The following is a 20,646-nucleotide window of genomic DNA, read 5'->3' as shown; positions in this document are numbered from 1 at the left end:
ACTGTTACCACAAGGTTAGAAGAACACAATTGTCTACAATGTCTTTGTATGATGTAAATTACATGTAATATTTATGGTATTCTTCACTTGAGACACCGGAACTCATCATTCGGAGGTGGGGGGGGGGGGGGGGGTCACATAGGTTTGCCAGCAGAACAGGAGCTTTATGGAGCTGGCTCAGACTGGTCAACCCAGGTCTTTATAGAGCTGGTCTAAACTGGTCAACCCATGTCTTTATGGAGCCGATCCAAACTGGTCAACCCATGTCTTTATTGAGCTGGTCCAAAATGGTCAGCCCATATGTTTATGGTGCTGGTCCAAACTGGGCAGCCCATGTCTTTATGGTGCTGGTCCAAACTGGTCAACCCATGTCTTTATGGAGCTGGCTCAAACTGGTCAATCCACATCTTTGTGGTGCTGGTCCAAACTGGTCAACCCATGTCTTTATGGAGCTGGCACAAACTGGTCAATCCATATCTTTATGAAGCTGGCTCAAACTGGTCAAGAAATGTCTTTATGGAGCTAGTCCAAAATGTTCATTTCATTGCTCTATGGAGCTGGTCCAAACTGGTCAAACCATGTCTTTATGGAGCTGGTCCAAACTAGTCAAACCATGTCATTATGAAGCTGGTCCAGACTGGTCAAACCATGTATTTTATGGAGCTGGTTCAAATTGGTCAACCCATGTCTTTATGGAGCTTGCTCAAACTGGTCAAACCATGTCTTTATGGACCTGGTCCAAACTGTTCAACCATGTCTTTATGGAGCTGGGTTTGTACACAGGGAACAGTTATGCTGGGACAGAAAAGGATCTTCACCCAATTGTTACCACAAGGTTAGAAGAACACAATTGTCTACAATGTCTTTGTATGATGTAAATTACATGTAATATTTATGGTATTCTTCACTTGAGACACCGGAACTCATCATTCGGAGGTGGGGGGGGGGTCACATAGGTTTGCCAGCAGAACAGGACACTGGAGACAAACAAAGCAGATTATAAATGAGAAATTGCAGAAGCACTTATGAAGGTATACGATTTAGTTCATTTCAAGCCAGAACACAACCTAAAAAAGTGTGTGGGAAGCCCAGGCCTATCATAGCTCATGAATGAACTCAGAACCCCTGAGTAACTACAATGGTAAATATTCAGCCCCATCCCCCATCTCACAGTGTAATGCAGGATATTGTTCAATAAACTGCGGCCTCCAGTCTCGATCACTTTGAAAGATCACATGCTTTCTGGCTGTCAGGAGTATTTTAGGTGGTAGACATCATGAGAGACGGCAGAAAGCCTATTTTCAGTCACATCTTTAAGCCTTTTCTCATTCTTTCTAGTAAGTGTCACAAAAACAAGATTGCTGAGAGAAGATAGACAACGTCTGCCGTATTGTGAGCGGTAGATGTAGTGTTCCTTTAATTCCGAGGCTCCATTATGGAGCTCTGCGACGTGGGACGTGGTACACCATTAGGAGTCACACTTGTACTGTTAGCAGCTCAGTCACTCGTATAGATTCTTTTCTCAGCATAATGTGAGATGGAGGTTGTCTGAGGACTCCGCCAAATAAACACGTCCTCACGTCAGATTCATTGGAGGAGATTGTACCGAGACCACTCACTGACCCAGAACCAGGACATTGTCCATCTGACTACCCCTCTGAGCTCACACTCTATGGCAAAGCTCCAAACTGTCCCTGAATTTGAGGGACTGTCCCTAATTTGGAGCAATGTCCCTCATTCCTCCTCATTTGTCCCTCATTTTGGCCTGATCGATATAGATGTATATAAAATGTATATAAAATGCACTTTTTATCTATCAAAAAGTGTTTTCCAGCACTAAACCTTTCATCTAAATTGCTGCATTTATAAATTCCAAAAGCCAATATAAAGGAATAGTAGTGGTAAAAAAAAGCACTTGTGGGTTTAACCAATCTTGTTTTTTAGTACAATTCTCCTTTTAAGGGGGTGTGGCAGGGGGTGTGTCCTATGCCTGCATGCTTTTGGTGATAGGTGTCCCTCATTACCATCTCAAAAAGTTGGGAGGTGTGCTCTATGGTAGCCATTCTTAACCAGAGTTCTAGAAGCCCGCGTTGCCTTCAGAGGTGTCTAAGGGCTCCTTGAGCTGTGGTGGATCGATTCCCCATTTGATGGCGCCGGAAAAGATTGGAGCCAATGCCATTTAGCAGAACCAGAGGCATCATCTTTTTTGGTTGTCTGTAAGAGTAGCATTCTGACCAGTCCTCTACTGAGCCATTCTTAATACCGACTACCAATGTCAGAGGACATTCTTCTCACTGACCACCAGTGTAGGGGCCATTCTTCATACTGACTACCAATGTCAAAGGACATTCTTCCCATTGACCACCAGTGTAGGGGCCATTCTTCATACTGACTACCAATGTCAGAGGACATTCTTCCCATTGACCACCAGTGTAGGGGCCACTCTTCATACATTTCTATGATTTGATAATGGTTCAGGGGGTGGAATTGAGGAAGATTTTCAGCCGTAGTGATGAGGAAATCATTTTTGCGGTCTGTGTCCCCGTTGAAGAGAATTCCCCTCACTTCCTCCTCCTGTGAGTTTCAGGATGTTGCTGTGAGCTGAACGTTTCCTTTTCCTCTGTACAGGTCCTTCCATGTACTACTCTAGGTCAGGGGTCTCTAAACTTTTCAGGACGGGCTACTTTGTGGATTTTAGAAATGTTTTATGACGAGCCCCCTCCCCCCTTACATCCAAGAGTGCCCATTAGAGTCTGTGCTTTGTGTATTTCTTCCAGATCTGTGCGGTCATTCAGTGTGAGACTTCCTGGAATAAAGACCGCCCACTGCTACTCTCTCTCCCTGTGCAGGGGGACTGGTCTTGTCTCCGCCCCCTCTAATTTTCTGTAGTGGGTGGAGCATTCTAAGCTCCTCCCACAGCTCTGCTCTCCCTCTCTTTCCTTGTGCAGGGGGACTGGTCTTATCTCCGCCCCCTCCTGTAGTTTTCTGTAGTGGGTGGAGCATTTTAAGCTCCTCCCACAGCTCTGCTCTCTCTCTCTTTCCTTGTGTAGGGAGACTGGTCTTGTCTCCACCCCTCCTGTAGTTTTCTGTAGTGGGTGGAGCATTCTAAGCTCCTCCCACAGCTCTTCTCTCCCTCTCTTTCCTTGTGCAGAGGGGCTGGTCTTGTCTCCGCCCCTCCTGTAGTTTTCTGTAGTGGGTGGAGCATTCTAAGCTCCTCCCACAGCTCTGCTCTCTCTTTCCTTGTGTAGGGGGGGCTGGTCTTGTCTCCGCCCCTCCTGTATGTTTTTGTTGTGGGTGGAGCATTTTAAGCTCCTCCCACAGCTCTTCTCTCCCTCTCTTTCCTTGTGCAGAGGGGCTGGTCTTGTCTCCGCCCCCTCCTGTAGTTTTCTGTAGTGGGTGGAGCATTCTAAGCTCCTCCCACAGCTCTGCTCTCTCTTTCCTTGTGTAGGAGGGCTGGTCTTGTCTCTGCCCCTCCTGTAGTTTTCTGTAGTGGGTGGAGCATTCTAAGCTCCTCCCACAGCTCTGCTCTCTCTTTCCTTGTGCAGGGGGGCTGGTCTTGTCTCCGCCCCCTCCTGTAGTTTTCTGTAGTGGGTGGAGCATTCTAACCTCCTCCCACAGCTCTGCTCTCTCTTTCCTTGTGTAGGAGGGCTGGTCTTGTCTCTGCCCCTCCTGTAGTTTTCTGTAGTGGGTGGAGCATTCTAAGCTCCTCCCACAGCTCTGCTCTCTCTTTCCTTGTGCAGGGGGGCTGGTCTTGTCTCCGCCCCTCCTGTAGTTTATTGTAGTGGGTGGAGCATTCTAAGCTCCTCCCACAGCTCTGCTCTCTCTCTCCTTGTGTAGGGGAGCTGGTCTTGTCTCCGCCCCCTCCGGTAGTTTTCTGTAGTGGGTGGAGCATTCTAAGCTCCTCCCACAGCTCTGCTCTCTTATTCCTTGTGCAGGGGGGCTGGTCTTGTCTCCGACCCCCTGTAGTTTATTGTAGTGGGTGGAGCATTCTAAGCTCCTCCCACAGCTCTGCTCTCCCTCTCTCTCTCCTTGTGCAGGGGGGCTGGTCTTGTCTCCGCCCCCTCCTGTAGTTTTCTGTAGTGGGTGGAGCCTGCTGGGCCCCTCCCATAACTCTGCTTTCTGCACAGGGCTATGTAGAGCCCAGTGATGATGTCACTGCTACTTCTTCACGGTCATATCTGGGTTTGCAAAGGCATGCGATGCACACAAAATGGATTTCTAGCCTTTGTGGCTATTGAGGAATATAGTTCAATAAGCAGCTTTGTGTCTGGAGTTCAGCTTTAATTTTAGTGGCCTCTTTGCCTGCAGCACAGTTGCGGTGTTTGCTGGACGCCCCCCCTTGTGCTGGCGGGGGATGGCTGTTACTGGCTCTGCAGTTTTCTATCTTATCTTTGGGTCCCGTTGTGATTGTATTGCTGTATTTGTACGGTTCTAGTGATGGCGAGAACGACGTCGGACATTTTATCGCTTAACGTGTTTATGTGACACCTGCCACTTCCTCCCCTCCCCTCCCCCCTTTCCTGTTTCAGTTGCTGTCTTAGTCTATATCATTTCTACAAGCTGCATCTACAGCACAGAGCATGATCCACCTGTGGCATGGCATGCTGGGATGTATAGTACTTCAGTAGACATGGGGCTATTATGTGCCAAACCTTTTATATAAACTGTGAGATTCAGACAATAAGGATACAGAATGCCCATTGGGACCCCCTGCTGGGGCACCACATGTCTCAGCATGGCCTTCTGGGTGCTGAACCACCACCCCCTCCCCCTGTCCTGCACCCAGAAGGACATGCTGAGACTTGTGGTGCCCCAGCAGGGGGTCCCAATGGGCATTCTGTATCCTTATTGTCTGAATCTCACACGTTAAAGAAAAGGCGGGGGATGGGGGGGGTGCTGTTACTTTTGTAACATTTATTGCAAAATTCTTCCTTCCTTCATCTCTCTGGACGTTCTTTGTTTCTTGCTCTGTGTGGGAGGTCTGGAGACAGCCGTGTCTATGGAATGTGCCCTCCTGGCACCCAGCGGAACATTCTATAGAGATCACATTGCTTCTGGTACCAGGCCGACCCACAGAGCTCAGATCTGGTCACCAAACCCCGAACAGAACCGATAGTTTGCTCTGTGCGCTGCGTCTCATCAATTGTCCTTTCTGGTAATAAAATCCTAATCCCCCCCCCCTTTTTTTTTTTTTCATCCTTTGTTCTATCTTAGTGCTGCTGATCCACCTGCAGCCTCTTTATAGCCACTTCCTGATTACATGCAAAGTGGAGCAACGGCCACTTGTAGTTTCCATGGAAAGCCCGTGTGACCGGGTGACAACGCAGAAGCACAGCTGGGAGACAGGGATAGAGCGTTGTCACCCCATACAGGAAGTGCCTGATACAGGACCTTCGTCGCTGTCAGAAACCGTGAAATCAGGCCGAGACAGAAGTACAGTTAAATCACACTTGTTTAATAATAAAAGTAAAAAGAACAAACGTGGTCAAAACACAGCCAAAGTCCAGTAACCGGATCGGATAGTCAGCCAAGCTGGAAGTCAGGAGTCAACGTAGCGGAACATCAAGCAGGATCTGGAGCCAGAAGGGATGTCAGCAAAGCCAGTCTTTAAACAGGAACGCAGGAGATAGTCTCTGTGATGTTGACCAAGGTGAAGGCAGAGATTATCTGGACTGGACGGCTTAAGTAGGCAGGACTGACGAGCAGGATCATCAACAGCTGAGTAACTGTGGAAGAGAGATGGAAGCTGGCAATTAGCCGACAGCTGAGCGGCCAGCTCAGAGAAGGAAGGGCTGAGCCCAGCCCTGACAGTCGCAGGATCACCAAGGATCATCTTAGTGAATTCTGCAGATTCAAACATTTATTTTATGTAATTCCTGGTAACGCCTGTACAGGACTATCATATTGATTGGACCCTGGGCAAACATTGTCTTGAGCCCCCCTCCAGAATCCACTTATCAACTATTTGTGGGCTCAAGGGGCAGCTGCTATGGGCCCCGCAACAATGAGTGGTCCCGGGGGGCAGCTGCTTTGGGCCCCGCAACAATGAGTGGTCCCGGGGGGCAGCTGCTTTGGGCCCCGCAACAATGACTGGGCCCAGGGGGCAGCTGCTTTGGGCCCCGCAACAATGACTGGGCCCGGGGGGCAGCTGCCCCTTTTGCTCTGTGTTAAAGATGGCCCTGCATCTATATTTTCTGTGATTTACTTTTATAAGATAGGCGGGATTTTGTGACGTGGGCCAAAAAAAAAATTGACAAATTCTCTACTAAGCCTGTGTTCACACCGCCATGCGACTTCATTGCGGCTTGCTCGGGACTTCATTAAGAGAAGTCAATGAAGTCGCCCCAAAACTGGTGCAGAAACCTCGAGTCGCACCAATTAGAACAGTTCCATTGCAGTTAATGGGGTGCGACTTTGAACTCTCAAGTTGCATGACGCGGCAGTATATGAGGTTGGTTATTAGTTATATACAGTATATACACATATATATATATATTGTAACTATTCTAGTTTTCTTGATTTACATGTCAGTTGATTATATGGGGGAGAATAACGATCGTCTCCCCTGCAGATTGTGTAAGTTTGGCCACTTACATAGAAATGAAGGGTCTATAATTTTTATCATAGGTGTATTTTATATGATAGAGACAGAATATCAACCAAAAATCCAGAAAAAACACACAATACAAATGTTATAAATGGAGTTGCAGTTCAGTGAGTAAAATAAGTATTTGATCCCCCTACCAACCAACAATAATTCTGCCCCCCACAGACTGGCTACAGTAGGTGCTCATGTGGTATATATATATGGAGTATATAGAGAGTGTATATAGTATATATGGGGGGGTATATATGGAGTATACACAGACTGGCTACAGTAGGTGCTCATGTGGTACACAGATTAGTCCTGTCAATGTAAGAAGGTTCTCCTGTGTATAAAAGACACCTGTCCACAGAATCTCTTCCATCCAATCCTCACCATCATGGGGAAGACCAAAGATCTGTCAGAGGACGTCAGGGAGAATATTGTAGACCTGCACAAGGCTGGAATGGGCTACAAGACCATCAGCAAGAAGCTTGGTGAGAAGGAGACAACTGTTGGAGTGATTATTCACAAATGGAAGAAATACAAAATAACCATCAATTGTCCTCAGTGTGGAGCTCCATGCAAGATTTCTCCTCATGGGGTGAGGATGGTCATGAGGAAAGTGAGGGATCAGCCCAGAACTACACGGGAGGAGCTTGTGAAGGATCTCAAGGCAGTTGGGACCACAGTCACCAAACAAACCATCCAAGCAATCCTACAGCACCCACAAGGTCACCCTCCTCAGGAAGACACATGTACAGGAACGTCTGAAGTCTACCAATGAACATCTAAATGATTCAGAGAAGGATTGGGAGAAAGTTCTGTGGTCAGATGACACCAAAATTGAGTTTTTTGGCATCAACTCGACTCAACGTGTTTGGAGGAAGAAAAATGCTGACTATGAGCCTAAGAACACCATCCCTACAGTCACATCATCCCTACAGTCACACGGAGGTGGAAACATGATGATTTGGGGCTGTTTCTCTGATAAAGGTACAGGTCAACTTTGCCGCATTGAGGGGCCAATGGACGGGGCCATGTATTGTAAAATCTTGGATGAGAACCTTCTTCCCTCAACACTGAAGATGGGTCATGGATGGGTCTTCCAGCATGACAATGACCCAAAACATACCACCAAGGCAACAAAGGAGAGCCTCAAGAAGAAGCACATTAAGGTCATGGAGTGGCCTAGCCAGTCTCCAGACCTTAATCCTATAGAAAATGTATGAAGGGAGCTGAGACTTCGAGTTGCCAAGAGACCTTAAGGATTTAGAGAAGATCTGTAAAGAAGAGTGGACCAAAATCCCTCCTGAGATGTGTGCAAACCTGATCACCAACTACAAGAAACGTCTGACCTCTGTGATCACCAACAAGGGTTTCTCCACCAACTGCTAAGTCATGTTTTGCTTGGGGATCAAATACTTATTTTATTCACTGAACTGCAACTCCATTTATAACATTTGTATTGTGTTTTTTTCTGGATTTTTGGTTGCTATTCTGTCTCTATCATATAAAATACACCTATGATAAAAATGATAGACCCTTCATTTCTTTGTAAGGGGGCAAATCTACACAACCTGCAGGGGAGAAAATCAGCATTTTCCCCCCACTGTTAGCATGCGGCTAGTCAGTTGATTAATTATATATATATAAAATGATTGTTACTATTGTAGGTTACTTTGCATACATTACATCACTTGTGTTACAGAGTTATAAAGTAGATGGCCATACATCTAAACTGGGTATGTGAGTTCTCAGTCACTTTGCTCTCAGTCACTTTGTTTTCAGTCACTTAGTTCTCAGTCACTTTTCTCTCAGTCACTTAGTTCTCAGTCACTTAGTTCTCAGTCACTTTGCTCTCAGTCACTTTGCTCTCAGTCACTTAGTTCTCAGTCACTTTGCTCTCAGTCACTTTGCTCTCAGTCACTTTGCTCTCAGTCACCTTGCTCTCAGTCACTTAGTTCTCAGTCACTTAGTTCTCAGTCACTTTGCTCTCAGTCTCTTTGCTCTCAGTCTCTTTGCTCTCAGTCACTTTGCTCTCAGTCACTTAGTTCTCAGTCTCTTTGCTCTCAGTCACTTTGCTCTCAGTCTCTTTGCTCTCAGTCACTTTGCTCTCAGTCACTTTGCTCTCAGTCACTTAGTTCTCAGTCTCTTTGCTGTCTGTGGGTAGAGGGGAAGGTGACGTAAGTGTCAATGTTCTTGTTTCTGGTGGCGCGGTGCAGTCGGTGTGCAGAGGATTATATGGCCACACATCGTACTTTATCTTCTCTTCTCTCTCTCCCTTTTCCTTCCACTGACTCTGAGAATTCGCTCCTGCGCTATCTGAGCGATGATAAGATCCTGGTGATCCAAGAGGAGCCGCTAACCCAGAAAGACAACAAGAAGGACACGGGCCGGAGGTCCAGGAAAAAAAGCAAGAACCCGGGCAGTCCCAGTTACCCCATCAGCCCTTCCATGTTAACCTCCAGCGGGCGGCTGGACCCGGCCCAGCAGGACGCCATGACCTTCTCGATGGCGGACAGCAACACCGTACCCCTCTACCATGTGAGTACCAACATTTCACATTTCTCACCCTCCCTTCCCCCATCTGTACCATCTGAGCACCCACATTGCCATCAATATATGTACCCTCACTATGCCGGCATCTCAACTAGCGATATGTACTCAGAGAAAGACGACCCGGAAAAGGGGATTTTCAAGGCACTACATAGAAGTCTGATTTGGGGGGTTGTAGCTGAGATCACATCAGACACACATACCAAAAACATGTCTTCTTATCACATCTGGTGGCCACAGGACACCTTTGTTTATTTTTATTTTTTTTGAGCATCTCCTTTTTTATCTTTTTTGCTTGATCTCAACTCTTGTCATAAAGGGGACAAGCCTCGTGCAAGAAGTACCTTTGCTGGACCCGTGTACTTAGAATTACTTTATTATGTTCATTATTAATTTTACAATTACTTTTTTATTATTATAATTACATTGGTGATCAGTGAGAAGAATGTTCCTTACATTGGTGATCAGTGGGAAGAATGTTCCTTACATTGGTGATCAGTGAGAAGAATGTTCCTTACATTGGTGATCAGTGAGAAGAATGTCCCTTACATTGGTGATCAGTGAGAAGAATGTTCCTTACATTGGTGATCAGTGAGAAGAATGTTCCTTACATTGGTGATCAGTGAGAAGAATGTTCCTTACATTGGTGATCAGTGAGAAGAATGTTCCTTACATTGGTGATCAGTGAGAAGAATGTTCCTTACATTGGTGATCAGTGAGAAGAATGTTCCTTACATTGGTGATCAGTGAGAAGAATGTCCCTTACATTGGTGATCAGTGGGAAGAATGTTCCTTACATTGGTGATCAGTGAGAAGAATGTTCCTTACATTGGTGATCAGTGAGAAGAATGTTCCTTACATTGGTGATCAGTGAGAAGAATGTTCCTTACATTGGTGATCAGTGGGAAGAATGTTCCTTACATTGGTGATCAGTGAGAAGAATGTTCCTTACATTGGTGATCAGTGAGAAGAATGTTCCTTACATTGGTGATCAGTGAGAAGAATGTCCCTTACATTGGTGGTCAGTGAGAAGAATGTTCCTTACATTGGTGATCAGTGAGAAGAATGTTCCTTACATTGGTGGTCAGTGGGAAGAATGTTCCTTACATTGGTGATCAGTGAGAAGAATGTTCCTTACATTGGTGATCAGTGAGAAGAATGTTCCTTACATTGGTGATCAGTGAGAAGAATGTTCCTTACATTGGTGATCAGTGAGAAGAATGTTCCTTACATTGGTGGTCAGTGAGAAGAATGTCCCTTACATTGGTGATCAGTGAGAAGAATGTTCCTTACATTGGTGATCAGTGGGAAGAATGTTCCTTACATTAGTGATCAGTGGGAAGAATGTTCCTTACATTGGTGATCAGTGAGAAGAATGTTCCTTACATTGGTGATCAGTGAGAAGAATGTTCCTTACATTGGTGATCAGTGAGAAGAATGTTCCTTACATTGGTGATCAGTGAGAAGAATGTTCCTTACATTGGTGATCAGTGAGAAGAATGTCCCTTACATTGGTGATCAGTGAGAAGAATGTTCCTTACATTGGTGATCAGTGAGAAGAATGTTCCTTACATTGGTGATCAGTGGGAAGGATGTTCCTTACATTAGTGATCAGTGGGAAGAATGTTCCTTACATTGGTGATCAGTGAGAAGAATGTTCCTTACATTGGTGATCAGTGAGAAGGATGTTCCTTACATTAGTGATCAGTGGGAAGAATGTTCCTTACATTGGTGATCAGTGAGAAGAATGTTCCTTACATTGGTGATCAGTGGGAAGGATGTTCCTTACATTGGTGATCAGTGAGAAGAATGTTCCTTACATCGGTGATCAGTGAGAAGAATGTTCCTTACATTGGTGATCAGTGAGAAGAATGTTCCTTACATCGGTGATCAGTGAGAAGAATGTTCCTTACATCGGTGATCAGTGGGAAGAATGTTCCTTACATTGGTGATCAGTGAGAAGAATGTCCCTTACATTGGTGATCAGTGGGAAGAATGTCCCTTACATTGGTGATCAGTGAGAAGAATGTCCCTTACATTGGTGATCAGTGGGAAGAATGTCCCTTACATTGGTGATCAGTGAGAAGAATGTCCCTTACATTGGTGATCAGTGGGAAGAATGTCCCTTACATTGGTGATCAGTGTGTCACGATCAGGTATCAGGCTTGAAGACCAGTTGCAGGACTACCACCGACCAGCAGGATAGGTTCATGGGCAGTCACCCTCGCAGATGACACAGGCTCACCTGAGATGCGGAGTCTAAGTACTAACCGGTGTTCACCAGAGCTCCTGATGGTGGAGATGGATTTAGCTGCATGTTAGTACCAGGTCGCACTCCTCAGGTTTACTCCACATGGGTGTGACCAAGCCGGGGCCCAGTAGCGGATGAGCACATAAGGATCAAACAGCAGCGTGGTCAGTAAACAAGCCAAAAGGTCGGTAACGAGAAGTTGCAGGTTGGGATCAGGCAGTAGAGAAGTCAAGGAATAAGCCATGGGTCCAACACGAGTGGTAGCAAAATAGACACGGCAGCAGGGAAGACAAGAGCAAGGCACTGGCTAAGAAGTCACAATAACCTGGCAAAGAGGAAGTGCTGAGACAAGGCTTATATAGGAAGTTCATGGGAGGAGCAAGGAGTTCAAGGTTCAACAGCAATCAAGACACAAGGCAGGATTGTCCAATAGATCAGGCAGGGGGCTGTCCAGCATCCCAGATACCTCAGTGGGAAGAGTCCACGTTGGACACAGAAGAGGTCCCAGGTTTGAGCCCAGGTCCTTGTGTCCTCCAGAAGTCTTAGGGCTGGGTTTGTGAAGAAACCTTTGGTGGAATTTTCTTGTTAATCTAGGGGCATGAATATTCTCCTCAGGCTCCCAAGAATTTTCTTCTGGCTCATATCCTTCCCACTGGACCAGATATTGTAGCGTGTTTCTAAAGATCCTGGAATCAAGAATTTTCTTCACCACAAATTATACTTCACTCCATACCTCAACAGGTGGAGGAGGTGGAAGAATTCTTCCAGAAAAGGGATTTTCATTAAATGGTTTAATAGTGATATGTGAAAGTAGTGATATGTGAAAAACAGGGTGAATTTTCATACTATCAGGAAATTTTAAATGAAAAGGGAACCGGATTGATTTGAGCAGAAATCTTGAATGGTCCTACAAACTTCTGGCCCAGCTTTGCAGACGGAACATGGACCTTCACATTTTTGGTTGATAACCAAACTTTGTCACCCACATGAAAGGTAGGAAGTGATCTGCGATGTCTATCAGCAGCCTTCATGTAACATTCCTGAGCCTCCCTCAAAGTTTTGATCAATTTCTCCTGAATCTCCTGCAGAGTAGTTAATCTGTTGTTAACAGAAGGAATTGGAGTTGAGACCAGGAATAAAAACTGGATGATACTCTTATTTTAAATAAAACGGACTGAGAAGTGGAGGTATGTTTATATTTGTTATATGCAAACTCTGCTGTAGAAAGATAATCCACCCAGTCATCCTGAAGATAACTGACAAAACATCAAAGGTACTGCTCCAAGGTCTGATTGGTCCTCTCGGTCTGACCATTAGACTGGGGATGAAAAGCAGAAGACAGATTAACTGTTACACCTAAGGCTGAGCAAAAGTTTTTCCAAAACATTTGAAGTAAACTGTACTCCTCTGCCAAGCACCACATCGTCAGGAATTCCATGTAGTTTAAATACTTCTCGAACCATTAACTCAGCAGTTTGTTCAGCTGAAGGTACCCACTTAACAGGTATAAAATGAGCCATCTTAGTGAGACGGTCAGCAATGACCAAGATGGTGGTCATTTCTTTTGAGGGAGGTAAATCTACCACAAAGTCCATAGAAATTTAGCCCCATGGTCTTGATGGAACAGGGAGTAGCTGGAGCAACCCCAAAGGAGAAGCTCGGGGAGTCTTACTTTACTGCATGCACAGGTCAGGCATGAGGCCACATAGTATTTGACATCTTTCTTGTAGCTGGGCCACCAAAAGGAACGTGACAAGAGCTCTTCTGTTCTGGAAATCCCAAAATGCCCAGCAAGTTTTGAGTCATGAACCAACCTGAGGGCTTCAATCCGAGCAGATTTAGGTACAAAGAGACTATGTGCACGAGTCTAAAAGCCGTTCTTGAAACAAGGTTAATTTCCGTAGGCGGACGATTGAGAATAGGGTCATTTTCATACCCCTCTTTTAAGAGATTGAAGAATGTCTTGAAACCCGTGGCCCCTATGAAGTTCTTTTGAGGCAGGATAGTACGTTCAGGGTTGCCTTCCTGGCGTGGTTCAGTCAACATCCTTGATAATGCATCAGCCTTACCATTCCTTGACCCAGAGGTGATAAAATTAAACCTGGAAAAGAACAGTGACCAACGTGCTTGTCTAGAAGACATCCTCTTGGCAGAACAAATTCATTTTAGATTTTTATGATCAGTAAGAACAGTTACTGGATGCTTGGCCCCTTCCAGAAGATGTCTTAATTCAGAAAAGGCTTCCTTAATCACCAGTAACTCCTTATTCCCGATGTCATAATTTCTTTTGGCTGATGACATTAAGCGAGAGAAATACGCACAAGGATGATGCTGCATCTTTTCTCCTTTTCGCTGAGAAAGGATCGCTCCCACAGCAGAGCCTGAGGCATCCACTTCCACTATAAACGGAACTTCGGGATGTACCAATATTGGTGCAGAAGTGAAAAGAGTCTTTAGCTTAAAAAAAGCGGTCTGTGCGTCAGGTGACCGCACAAAGGGCATCCCTTTCTTTGTCAGCTGTGTAATTGATGCTATCACTTTAGAGAAGTTTCTCATGAATTTTCTGTAGAAGTTGGCAAAACCAACAAATCGTTGTATCTCGTTAGCATATCTAGGGGCAGGCCAATCCACCACTGCTTTGATCTTCTCAGGATCCATGCTTACTCCTTTAGGAGAAATAATATATCCCAAGAACTGCATCTGGGTTCGTTCAAACTCACATTTCTCCTCTTTAATATAAAGTTGGTTCTTCCTTAGCCTTTCAAAGACAGTGCAAACATGTTTGCGATGTTCCTCCGGGTTATTAGAAAAGATGAGAATATCATCCAGATAAGCAATCACAAACTGGTCCAATAGGTCTCGAAAAGCATCATTGATGAAGTGTTGGAATGTGGCAGGGGTATTGCAGAGGCCATAACCAGGGACTCAAAATGGCCATATCTGGTTCTAAAGGCAGTTTTCCATTCGTCTCCTTGACGCATGCGGATGAGGTTATATGCCCCCCGTAAGTCTAGTTTTGTGAAGACTTTGGCAGAGCGGAGTCTTTCCAACATTTCAGAGATTAAAGGAAGTGGATAGCGGTTTTTAATGGTGATTTTATTCAAGTCCCTGTAGTCAATGCATGGACGCAAAGGTGGAATCTTTCTTTGCAACAAAGAACAGGGCTGCCCCTGCAGGAGACGTTGAGGGTCTAATGAAGCCCTTCTCTAAATTCTCATCAGTCCATTCCCTGGGAACCTTTAATTCAGGTTCTTAAATATTGAAAAGGCGACCAAAATGTATTTCAGCCCCTGGGAGCAGTTCAGTGGGACAATCATGGGCGATGAGGAGGTAACTGATCGGCATTCTTATCACAGACATCCAGGAACTCATGATATTGTGAAGGCAGGTTGTCATATGACTGCATAGTAACAACATCCACCTGTGATTCCTTGACCGAGAAAGAACTTGTTTGACAAGGTTCTCTACAGAATTCCATTCCAATGGGGGAGATGTAAAGTTTATAACCTGTGCTTCCCAGTTGATGGAGGGATTATGGGTGGAAAACCAAGGAATTCCCGGGATTACAGGAAATTTGGGTGACGTAATCAACTGAAAACCGATAGTCTCATGATGGTTAGCCTCAAATTGCAGTACCAAAGGGACTGTTTCATACATTGGTGATCAGTGGGAAGAATGTTCCTTACATTGGTGATCAGTGGGAAGAATGTTCCTTACATTGGTGATCAGTGTGAAGAATGTTCCTTACATTGGTGATCAGTGAGAAGAATGTTCCTTACATTGGTGATCAGTGAGAAGAATGTTCCTTACATTGGTGATCAGTGGGAAGAATGTTCCTTACATTGGTGGTCAGTGAGAAGAATGTTCCTTACATTGGTGATCAGTGTGAAGAATGTTCCTTACATTGGTGATCAGTGAGAAGAATGTTCCTTACATTGGTGATCAGTGTGAAGAATGTTCCTTACATTGGTGATCAGTGAGAAGAATGTTCCTTACATTGGTGATCAGTGAGAAGAATGTTCCTTACATTGGTGATCAGTGAGAAGAATGCTCCTTACATTGGTGATCAGTGAGAAGAATGTTCCTTACATTGGTGATCAGTGAGAAGAATGTTTCTTACATTGGTGATCAGTGAGAAGAATGTTCCTTACATTGGTGATCAGTGAGAAGAATGTTCCTTACATTGGTGATCAGTGTGAAGAATGTTCCTTACATTGGTGATCAGTGAGAAGAATGTTTCTTACATTGGTGATCAGTGAGAAGAATGTTCCTTACATTGGTGATCAGTGAGAAGAATGTTCCTTACATTGGTGATCAGTGAGAAGAATGTTCCTTACATTGGTGATCAGTGGGAAGAATGGCCCTTACATTGGTGATCAGTGAGAAGAATGTTCCTTACATTGGTGATCAGTGGGAAGAATGCTCCTTACATTGGTGATCAGTGAGAAGAATGTCCCTTACATTGGTGATCAGTGAGAAGAATGTTCCTTACATTGGTGATCAGTGAGAAGAATGTTCCTTACATTGGTGATCAGTGAGAAGAATGTTCCTTACATTGGTGATCAGTGAGAAGAATGTTCCTTACATTGGTGATCAGTGAGAAGAATGTTCCTTACATTGGTGATCAGTGAGAAGAATGTTCCTTACATTGGTGATCAGTGAGAAGAATGTTCCTTACATTGGTGATCAGTGGGAAGAATGTTCCTTACATCGGTGATCAGTGAGAAGAATGTTCCTTACATCGGTGATCAGTGAGAAGAATGTTCCTTACATCGGTGATCAGTGAGAAGAATGTCCCTTACATTGGTGATCAGTGAGAAGAATGTTCCTTACATTGGTGATCAGAGAGAAGAATGTTCCTTACATTGGTGATCAGAGAGAAGAATGTCCCTTACATTGGTGATCAGTGGGAAGAATGTTCCTTACATTGGTGATCAGTGAGAAGAATGTTCCTTACATTGGTGATCAGTGAGAAGAATGTTCTTTACATCGGTGATCAGTGAGAAGAATGTTCCTTACATCGGTGATCAGTGAGAAGAATGTTCCTTACATCGGTGATCAGTGAGAAGAATGTTCCTTACATCGGTGATCAGTGAGAAGAATGTTCCTTACATCGGTGATCAGTGGGAAGAATGTTCCTTACATTGGTGATCAGTGAGAAGAATGTCCCTTACATTGGTGATCAGTGGGAAGAATGTCCCTTACATTGGTGATCAGTGAGAAGAATGTCCCTTACATTGGTGATCAGTGGGAAGAATGTCCCTTACATTGGTGATCAGTGAGAAGAATGTCCCTTACATTGGTGATCAGTGGGAAGAATGTCCCTTACATTGGTGATCAGTGTGTCACGATCAGGTATCAGGCTTGAAGACCAGTTGCAGGACTACCACCGACCAGCAGGATAGGTTCATGGGCAGTCACCCTCGCAGATGACACAGGCTCACCTGAGATGCGGAGTCTAAGTACTAACCGGTGTTCACCAGAGCTCCTGATGGTGGAGATGGATTTAGCTGCATGTTAGTACCAGGTCGCACTCCTCAGGTTTACTCCACATGGGTGTGACCAAGCCGGGGCCCAGTAGCGGATGAGCACATAAGGATCAAACAGCAGCGTGGTCAGTAAACAAGCCAAAAGGTCGGTAACGAGAAGTTGCAGGTTGGGATCAGGCAGTAGAGAAGTCAAGGAATAAGCCATGGGTCCAACACGAGTGGTAGCAAAATAGACACGGCAGCAGGGAAGACAAGAGCAAGGCACTGGCTAAGAAGTCACAATAACCTGGCAAAGAGGAAGTGCTGAGACAAGGCTTATATAGGAAGTTCATGGGAGGAGCAAGGAGTTCAAGGTTCAACAGCAATCAAGACACAAGGCAGGATTGTCCAATAGATCAGGCAGGGAGCTGTCCAGCATCCCAGATACCTCAGTGGGAAGAGTCCACGTTGGACACAGAAGAGGTCCCAGGTTTGAGCCCAGGTCCTTGTGTCCTCCAGAAGTCTTAGGGCTGGGTTTGTGAAGAAACCTTTGGTGGAATTTTCTTGTTAATCTAGGGGCATGAATATTCTCCTCAGGCTCCCAAGAATTTTCTTCTGGCTCATATCCTTCCCACTGGACCAGATATTGTAGCGTGTTTCTAAAGATCCTGGAATCAAGAATTTTCTTCACCACAAATTATACTTCACTCCATACCTCAACAGGTGGAGGAGGTGGAAGAATTCTTCCAGAAAAGGGATTTTCATTAAATGGTTTAATAGTGATATGTGAAAGTAGTGATATGTGAAAAACAGGGTGAATTTTCATACTATCAGGAAATTTTAAATGAAAAGGGAACCGGATTGATTTGAGCAGAAATCTTGAATGGTCCTACAAACTTCTGGCCCAGCTTTGCAGACGGAACATGGACCTTCACATTTTTGGTTGATAACCAAACTTTGTCACCCACATGAAAGGTAGGAAGTGATCTGCGATGTCTATCAGCAGCCTTCATGTAACATTCCTGAGCCTCCCTCAAAGTTTTGATCAATTTCTCCTGAATCTCCTGCAGAGTAGTTAATCTGTTGTTAACAGAAGGAATTGGAGTTGAGACCAGGAATAAAAACTGGATGATACTCTTATTTTAAATAAAACGGACTGAGAAGTGGAGGTATGTTTATATTTGTTATATGCAAACTCTGCTGTAGAAAGATAATCCACCCAGTCATCCTGAAGATAACTGACAAAACATCAAAGGTACTGCTCCAAGGTCTGATTGGTCCTCTCGGTCTGACCATTAGACTGGGGATGAAAAGCAGAAGACAGATTAACTGTTACACCTAAGGCTGAGCAAAAGTTTTTCCAAAACATTTGAAGTAAACTGTACTCCTCTGCCAAGCACCACATCGTCAGGAATTCCATGTAGTTTAAATACTTCTCGAACCATTAACTCAGCAGTTTGTTCAGCTGAAGGTACCCACTTAACAGGTATAAAATGAGCCATCTTAGTGAGACGTCAGCAATGACCAAGATGGTGGTCATTTCTTTTGAGGGAGGTAAATCTACCACAAAGTCCATAGAAATTTAGCCCCATGGTCTTGATGGAACAGGGAGTAGCTGGAGCAACCCCAAAGGAGAAGCTCGGGGAGTCTTACTTTACTGCATGCACAGGTCAGGCATGAGGCCACATAGTATTTGACATCTTTCTTGTAGCTGGGCCACCAAAAGGAACGTGACAAGAGCTCTTCTGTTCTGGAAATCCCAAAATGCCCAGCAAGTTTTGAGTCATGAACCAACCTGAGGGCTTCAATCCGAGCAGATTTAGGTACAAAGAGACTATGTGCACGAGTCTAAAAGCCGTTCTTGAAACAAGGTTAATTTCCGTAGGCGGACGATTGAGAATAGGGTCATTTTCATACCCCTCTTTTAAGAGATTGAAGAATGTCTTGAAACCCGTGGCCCCTATGAAGTTCTTTTGAGGCAGGATAGTACGTTCAGGGTTGCCTTCCTGGCGTGGTTCAGTCAACATCCTTGATAATGCATCAGCCTTACCATTCCTTGACCCAGAGGTGATAAAATTAAACCTGGAAAAGAACAGTGACCAACGTGCTTGTCTAGAAGACATCCTCTTGGCAGAACAAATTCATTTTAGATTTTTATGATCAGTAAGAACAGTTACTGGATGCTTGGCCCCTTCCAGAAGATGTCTTAATTCAGAAAAGGCTTCCTTAATCACCAGTAACTCCTTATTCCCGATGTCATAATTTCTTTTGGCTGATGACATTAAGCGAGAGAAATACGCACAAGGATGATGCTGCATCTTTTCTCCTTTTCGCTGAGAAAGGATCGCTCCCACAGCAGAGCCTGAGGCATCCACTTCCACTATAAACGGAACTTCGGGATGTACCAATATTGGTGCAGAAGTGAAAAGAGTCTTTAGCTTAAAAAAAGCGGTCTGTGCGTCAGGTGACCGCACAAAGGGCATCCCTTTCTTTGTCAGCTGTGTAATTGATGCTATCACTTTAGAGAAGTTTCTCATGAATTTTCTGTAGAAGTTGGCAAAACCAACAAATCGTTGTATCTCGTTAGCATATCTAGGGGCAGGCCAATCCACCACTGCTTTGATCTTCTCAGGATCCATGCTTACTCCTTTAGGAGAAATAATATATCCCAAGAACTGCATCTGGGTTCGTTCAAACTCACATTTCTCCTCTTTAATATAAAGTTGGTTCTTCCTTAGCCTTTCAAAGACAGTGCAAAAATGTTTGCGATGTTCCTCCGGGTTATTAGAAAAGATGAGAATATCATCCAGATAAGCAATCACAAACTGGTCCAATAGGTCTCGAAAAGCATCATTGATGAAGTGTTGGAATGTGGCAGGGGTATTGCAGAGGCCATAACCAGGGACTCAAAATGGCCATATCTGGTTCTAAAGGCAGTTTTCCATTCGTCTCCTTGACGCATGCGGATGAGGTTATATGCCCCCCGTAAGTCTAATTTTGTGAAGACTTTGGCAGAGCGGAGTCTTTCCAACATTTCAGAGATTAAAGGAAGTGGATAGCGGTTTTTAATGGTGATTTTATTCAAGTCCCTGTAGTCAATGCATGGACGCAAAGGTGGAATCTTTCTTTGCAACAAAGAACAGGGCTGCCCCTGCAGGAGACGTTGAGGGTCTAATGAAGCCCTTCTCTAAATTCTCATCAGTCCATTCCCTGGGAACCTTTAATTCAGGTTCTTAAATATTGAAAAGGCGACCAAAATGTATTTCAGCCCCTGGGAGCAGTTCAGTGGGACAATCATGGGCGATGAGGAGGTAACTGATCGGCATTCTTATCACAGACATCCAGGAACTCATGATATTGTGAAGGCAGGTTGTCATATGACTGCATAGTAACAACATCCACCTGTGATTCCTTGACCGAGAAAGAACTTGTTTGACAAGGTTCTCTACAGAATTCCATTCCAATGGGGGAGATGTAAAGTTTATAACCTGTGCTTCCCAGTTGATGGAGGGATTATGGGTGGAAAACCAAGGAATTCCCGGGATTACAGGAAATTTGGGTGACGTAATCAACTGAAAACCGATAGTCTCATGATGGTTAGCCTCAAATTGCAGTACCAAAGGGACTGTTTCATACATTGGTGATCAGTGGGAAGAATGTTCCTTACATTGGTGATCAGTGGGAAGAATGTTCCTTACATTGGTGATCAGTGTGAAGAATGTTCCTTACATTGGTGATCAGTGAGAAGAATGTTCCTTACATTGGTGATCAGTGAGAAGAATGTT

At 44.6% G+C, this 20,646-nt stretch overlaps 1 protein-coding gene across 1 annotated transcript in view; it reads left to right on the top strand.

Annotated features, from left to right (window-relative positions):
• The window catches only part of LOC141107389 (connector enhancer of kinase suppressor of ras 2-like), a gene marked incomplete in the record, with an annotated part of 546,558 nt that overhangs the window by 411,458 nt on the left and 114,454 nt on the right, over positions 1 to 20,646 (top strand). Inside the window, 1 exon segment of the mRNA XM_073598089.1 lies at positions 8,881 to 9,130. Coding sequence (XP_073454190.1) covers positions 8,881 to 9,130 — 250 coding nt within the window.

The sequence above is a fragment of the Aquarana catesbeiana genome, linkage group LG09 (assembly GCF_042186555.1).
Source record: "Aquarana catesbeiana isolate 2022-GZ linkage group LG09, ASM4218655v1, whole genome shotgun sequence".
Taxonomy (NCBI): Eukaryota; Metazoa; Chordata; class Amphibia; order Anura; family Ranidae; genus Aquarana; species Aquarana catesbeiana.
Note: the sequence above shows the minus strand (reverse complement) of the source record. Positions and strands in the feature narration are given on the sequence as shown.